The sequence below is a fragment of the Coregonus lavaretus genome, assembly GCF_964263955.1.
Source record: "Coregonus lavaretus genome assembly, contig: HAP1_SCAFFOLD_831, whole genome shotgun sequence".
Lineage (NCBI taxonomy): Eukaryota > Metazoa > Chordata > Actinopteri > Salmoniformes > Salmonidae > Coregonus > Coregonus lavaretus.
In genome coordinates, this window is record NW_028161559.1 from 55,001 (window position 1) to 62,500 (window position 7,500).

The 7,500-nt window shown below is 43.5% G+C and overlaps 1 protein-coding gene across 1 annotated transcript in view; it reads left to right on the forward strand.

The window, feature by feature from the left end:
* ano2b (anoctamin 2b) overlaps positions 1 to 7,500 on the forward strand; it is a gene marked incomplete at both ends in the record, with an annotated part of 169,276 nt that overhangs the window by 52,034 nt on the left and 109,742 nt on the right. Inside the window, one exon of the mRNA XM_084194999.1 lies at positions 5,702 to 5,766. Within this exon, the coding sequence (XP_084051125.1) occupies positions 5,702 to 5,766 (65 nt within the window). The remainder of the gene's footprint in view (positions 1 to 5,701; positions 5,767 to 7,500) is intronic.

Genomic DNA, 7,500 nt, shown 5'->3' on the forward strand with positions numbered 1-7,500 from the left:
TATGTCCTACTGAACTGTACTCTACTATGTCCTACTGTACTCTACAATGTCCTACTGAGCTGTACTCTACTATGTCCTACTGAGCTGTACTCTACTATGTCCTACTGAACTGTACTCTACTATGTCCTACTGAACTGTACTCTACTATGTCCTACTGAACTGTACTATGTCCTACTGAACTCTACTATGTCCTACTGAGCTGTACTCTACTATGTCCTACTGAGCTGTACTCTACTATGTCCTACTGAGCTGTACTCTACTATGTCCTACTGAACTGTACTCTACTATGTCCTACTGAACTGTACTCTACTATGTCCTACTGAGCTGTACTCTACTATGTCCTACTGAGCTGTACTCTACTATGTCCTACTGAACTGTACTCTACTATGTCCTACTGAACTGTACTCTACTATGTCCTACTGAACTGTACTCTACTATGTCCTACTGAGCTGTACTCTACTATGTCCTACTGAACTGTACTCTACTATGTCCTACTGAACTGTACTCTACTATGTCCTACTGAACTGTACTCTACTATGTCCTACTGAGCTGTACTCTACTATGTCCTACTGAACTATACTCTACTATGTCCTACTGAACTGTACTCTACTATGTCCTACTGTACTCTACTATGTCCTACTGTACTCTACTATGTCCTACTGAGCTGTACTCTACTATGTCCTACTGAGCTGTACTCTACTATGTCCTACTGAGCTGTACTCTACTATGTCCTACTGAACTGTACTCTACTATGTCCTACTGAACTGTACTCTACTATGTCCTACTGAACTGAACTCTACTATGTCCTACTGAGCTGTACTATGTCCTACTGAACTGTACTCTACTATGTCCTACTGAACTGTACTCTACTATGTCCTACTGAACTGTACTCTACTATGTCCTACTGAACTGTACTCTACTATGTCCTACTGTACTCTACTATGTCCTACTGAACTGTACTCTACTATGTCCTACTGAACTGTACTCTACTATGTCCTACTGTACTGTACTCTACTATGTCCTACTGAACTCTACTATGTCCTACTGAACTGTACTCTACTATGTCCTACTGAACTGTACTCTACTATGTCCTACTGAGCTGTACTCTACTATGTCCTACTGTACTCTACTATGTCCTACTGAACTGTACTCTACTATGTCCTACTGAACTGTACTCTACTATGTCCTACTGAACTGTACTCTACTATGTCCTACTGAACTGTACTCTACTATGTCCTACTGTACTCTACTATGTCCTACTGAACTGTACTCTACTATGTCCTACTGAACTGTACTCTACTATGTCCTACTGAGCTGTACTCTACTATGTCCTACTGAACTGTACTCTACTATGTCCTACTGAGCTGTACTCTACTATGTCCTACTGAACTGAACTCTACTATGTCCTACTGAGCTGAACTCTACTATGTCCTACTGAGCTGAACTCTACTATGTCCTACTGAACTGTACTCTACTATGTCCTACTGAGCTGTACTCTACTATGTCCTACTGAACTGTACTCTACTATGTCCTACTGAACTGAACTCTACTATGTCCTACTGAACTGTACTCTACTATGTCCTACTGAACTGTACTCTACTATGTCCTACTGAACTGTACTCTACTATGTCCTACTGAGCTGAACTCTACTATGTCCTACTGAACTGTACTCTACTATGTCCTACTGAGCTGTACTCTACTATGTCCTACTGAACTGTACTCTACTATGTCCTACTGAACTGTACTCTACTATGTCCTACTGTACTCTACTATGTCCTACTGAACTGAACTCTACTATGTCCTACTGAGCTGAACTCTACTATGTCCTACTGAACTGTACTCTACTATGTCCTACTGAGCTGTACTCTACTATGTCCTACTGAACTGTACTCTACTATGTCCTACTGTACTCTACTATGTCCTACTGAACTGAACTCTACTATGTCCTACTGAACTGTACTCTACTATGTCCTACTGAGCTGTACTCTACTATGTCCTACTGAACTGTACTCTACTATGTCCTACTGAACTGTACTCTACTATGTCCTACTGAACTGTACTCTACTATGTCCTACTGAACTGTACTCTACTATGTCCTACTGAGCTGTACTCTACTATGTCCTACTGAACTGTACTATACTATGTCCTACTGAACTGTACTCTACTATGTCCTACTGAACTGTACTCTACTATGTCCTACTGAACTGTACTCTACTATGTCCTACTGAACTGTACTCTACTATGTCCTACTGAGCTGTACTCTACTATGTCCTACTGAGCTGTACTCTACTATGTCCTACTGAACTGTACTCTACTATGTCCTACTGAACTGTACTATGTCCTACTGAACTGTACTCTACTATGTCCTACTGAACGGTACTCTACTATGTCCTACTGAACTGTACTCTACTATGTCCTACTGAACTGTACTCTACTATGTCCTACTGAACTGTACTCTACTATGTCCTACTGAGCTGAACTCTACTATGTCCTACTGAGCTGAACTCTACTATGTCCTACTGAACTGTACTCTACTATGTCCTACTGAACTGTACTCTACTATGTCCTACTGAGCTGTACTCTACTATGTCCTACTGAACTGTACTCTACTATGTCCTACTGAACTGTACTCTACTATGTCCTACTGAACTGTACTCTACTATGTCCTACTGAACTGTACTCTACTACAGTGGTTCTGTGTCAGTGTAACGCGGTGGATCGAATTCAGGCGCAGGACACAGAACTCTATGAAAACCCACTTTACTGAAGAAGTAAAGAAACCAATACAGAATACCTCCACACAGGGAGGAACAAACTCGCTCACCAAACGCCACATGAAATGAAAAACAAACACGCACAAAACACAATGGGAGCCACCGGGTTAAATAGGGAAGGAGTGATCACATGATGGGGCAACAGGTGCGTGACAATCAGACAACAACAGGTAGAACATAGAACCAGAGAACATAGATCGGCAGTAGCTAGTACTCCGGGGACGACGAACGCCGAAGCCTCCCGAGCAAGGAGGAGGGGTGCCTCGGCAGAATCCGTGACAGGTTCCCAAACTGTGGGTCGGGACCCACTTGTTGGTCACGGCAGGGGTCCAGGTGGGTCGCAGGATTTAGCTTTAAAACAGCAACATTTTCTCTCCGCTGACAAGATATTTTGTACTTATTCTGTGATCTGTGTATGTTTTTTCACGCTCAACCGTTATGGTGGGTCACGACTCACGACACCTCAATTGGTGGGTCGCGACTCAAGACACCTCAATTGGTGGGTCACGACTCAAGACACCAATTGGTGGGTCGCGACTCAAGACACCTCAATTGGTGGGTCATGAAGCAAAAACGTTTGGGAACCCCTGATGGACTCTACTGGACTCTACTGTACACTACTGTATTCTAAGGTGTCCTACTGGACTCTACTGGACTCTACTGTATTCTACGGTGTCCTACTGGACTCTACTGTATTCTACGGTGTCCTACTGGACTCTACTGGAATCTACTGGACCCTACTGTATTCTACGGTGTCCTACTGGACTCTACTGGAATCTACTGGACCCTACTGTATTCTACGGTGTCCTACTGGACTCTACTGTATTCTACGGTGTCCTACTGGACTCTACTGTATTCTACAGTGTCCTACTGGACTCTACTGAACTCTACTGTATTCTACGGTGTCCTACTGGACTCTACTGTATTCTACGGTGTCCTACTGGACTCTACTGGATTCTACTGGATTCTATGGTGTCCTACTGGACTCTACTGTATTCTACTTCACACTACTGTATTCTACTGGACTCTACTGGACTCTACTGTATTCTACTTCACACTACTGTATTCTACTGTATTCTACTGGACTCTACTGTATTCTACTGGACTCTACTGAACTCTACTGAACTCTACTGTATTCTACTGGACTCTACTGTATTCTACTGTATTCTACTGTATTCTACAGAACTCTACTGTATTCTACTGAACTCTACTATATTCTACTTCACACTACTGTATTCTACTGAACTCTACTGTATTCTGCTGTATTCTACTGGACTCTACTGGACTCTACTGTATTCTACTGTACACTACTGGACTGTACTGTATTCTACGGTGTCCTACTGGACTCTACTGTATTCTACTTCACACTACTGTATTCTACTGGACTCTACTGGACTCTACTGGACTCTACTGTATTCTGCTGTATTCTACTGGACTCTACTGGACTCTACTGTATTCTACTGTACACTACTGGACTCTACTGTATTCTACGGTGTCCTACTGGACTCTACTGTATTCTACTTCACACTACTGTATTCTGCTGGACTCTACTGGACTCTACTGTATTCTACTGGACTCTACTGGACTCTACTGAACTCTACTGTATTCTACTGGACTCTACTGGACTCTACTGTATTCTACTGAACTCTACTGTATTCTACAGAACTCTACTGTATTCTACTGAACTATACTGTATTCTACTGAACTCTACTGTATTCTACTGTATTCTACTGAACTCTACTGGACTCTACTGTATTTTACTGGACTCTACTGTATTCTACTGAACTCTACTGTATTCTACTGCATTCTACTGTATTCTAAAGAACTCTACTGGACTCTACTGGACTCTACTGTATTCTACTGTACACTACTGGACTCTACTGTATTCTACGGTGTCCTACTGTATTCTACTTCACACTACTGTATTCTACTGGACTCTACTGGACTCTACTGTATTCTACTTCACACTACTGTATTCTGCTGGACTCTACTGGACTCTACTGGACTCTACTGGACTCTACTGAACTCTACTGGACTCTACTGTATTCTACTGAACTCTACTGTATTCTACTGTATTCTACTGAACTCTACTGGACTCTACTGTATTTTACTGGGCTCTACTGTATTCTACTGTATTCTACTGAACTCTACTGGACTCTACTGTATTGTACTGGGCTCTACTGTATTCTACTGGACTCTACTTGACTCTACTGGACTCTACTATATTCTACTGTATTCTACTGGACTCTACTGGACTCTACTGGACTCTACTGTATTTTACTGGACTCTACTGGACTCTACTGTACACTACTTTATCCTACTGTGTCCTTCTGTACTGTATTCTACTGTGCTCTACTGTATTCTACTGGACTCTACTGTGTCCTACTGTTCTGAACTCTACTCTGATGTCTGTTCTGAACTCTACTCTGATGTCTGTTCTGTACTCTACTCTGATGTCTGTTCTGAACTCTACTCTGATGTCTGTTCTGTACTCTACTCTGATGTCTGTTCTGTACTCTACTCTGATGTCTGTTCTGAACTCTACGCTGATGTCTGTTCTGAACTCTACGCTGATGTCTGTTCTGAACTCTACTCTGATGTCTGTTCTGTACTCTACTCTGATGTCTGCTCTGTACTCTACGCTGATGTCTGTTCTGTACTCTACGCTGATGTCTGTTCTGAACTCTACTCTGATTTCTGTTCTGTACTCTACTCTGATGTCTGTTCTGAACTCTACGCTGATGTCTGTTCTGTACTCTACTCTGATGTCTGTTCTGTACTCTACGCTGATGTCTGTTCTGTACTCTACTCTGATGTCTGTTCTGAACTCTACGCTGATGTCTGTTCTGTACTCTACTCTGATGTCTGTTCTGAACTCTACGCTGATGTCTGTTCCTAACTCTACGCTAATGTCTGTTCTGTCTAAGCTGCTCCATGATGAGTGGGCCAGATATGGAGCCTTCTACAAATACCAACCTGTGGACCTCATCAGGTACCTACTTTATTACTATATTACATTATCATCAGGTACCAACATTACTACCTTGTTATTTTAGTACATTATCATCAGGTACCAACATTATTACATTATTATTGCATTACATTATCATCAGGTGCCAACATGACCACATAACTACACTGAACAAAAATATAAATGCAACATTCAACAATTTCAAAGATTTTACTGAGTTACAGTTCATATAAGGAAATTAGTCAATTGAAATAAATTAATTAGGCCCTAATCTATGGATTTCACATGACTGGGAATACAGATATGCATCTGTTGGTCACAGATACCTGGGGGCGTGGTTTAGACAACCAGTCAGTATCTGGTGTGACCATTTTCCTCATGCAGCGCGACACATCAGGCTGTTGATTGTGGCCTGTGGAATGTTGTCCCTCTCCTCTTCAATGGCTGTGGGAAGTTGCTGGATATTGGCAGGAACTGGAACATGCTGTCGTACACGTCGATCCAGAGCATCCCAAACATGCTCAATGGGTGACATGTCTGGTGAGTATGCAGGCCATGGAAGAACTGGGACATTTTCAGCTTCCAGGGATTGTGTACAGATCCTTGTGACATGGAGCCGTGCATTATCACGCTGAAACATGAGGTGATGGTGGCGGATGAATGGCACGACAATGGGCCTCATGACCTCGTCACGGTATCTCTGTGCATTCAAATTGCCATCGATAAAATGCAATTGTTTGTTGTCCGTATCTTATGCCTGCCCATACCATAACCCCACCGCCACCATGGGGCACTCTGTTCACAACTTTGACATCAGCAAACCGCTCGCCCACATGACGCCCGGTACAGTTGAAATCGGGATACATCCGTGAAGAGCACACTTCTCCTACGTGCCAGTGGCCGTCAAAGGTGAGCATTTGCCCACTGAAGGTGGTTACGACGCCAAACTGCAGTCAGGTAAAGACCCTGGTGAGGACGACGAGCACGCAGATGAGCTTCCCTGAGACGGTTTCTGACAGTTTGTGCAGAAATTCTTCGGTTGTGCAAACCCACAGTTTCATCAGCTGTCCAGGTGGTCGGTCTCAGACGACTCCGCAGGTGTAGAAGCCGGATGTGGAGGTCCTGGGCTGGCGTGGTTACACGTGGTCTGGGGAGGTCCTGGGCTGGCGTGGTTACACGTGGTCTGGGGAGGTCCTGGGCTGGCCTGGTTACACGTGGTCTGGGGAGGTCCTGGGCTGGCGTGGTTACACGTGGTCTGGGGAGGTCCTGGGCTGGCCTGGTTACACGTGGTCTAGGGAGGTCCTGGGCTGGCCTGGTTACACGTGGTCTGCGGTTTTGAGGCCGGTTGGACGTACTGCCAAATTCTCTAAAATGACATATAGGCTTGTGATGGAGAAATTAACATTAAATTCTATGGCAACAGCTCTGTTGGACATTTCTGTAGTCCGCATGCCAATTACACACTCCTTAAAAACTTGAGACATCTGTGGCATTGTGTTGTGTGACAAAACTGCACATTTTAGAGTGGCCTTTTATTGTCCCCAGCACAAGATGCACCTGTGTAATGATAATTCTGTTTAATCAGCTTCTTGATAGGCCACACCTGTCAGATAGATGGATTATCTTGGCAAAGGAAAAATGATCACTAACAGGGATGTAAACAAATTTGTCCACAAAACTGTAGAGAAATAAGCTTTTGGTGGATATGGAACATTTCTGGGATCTTTTATTTCAGCTCATGAAACATGGGACCAA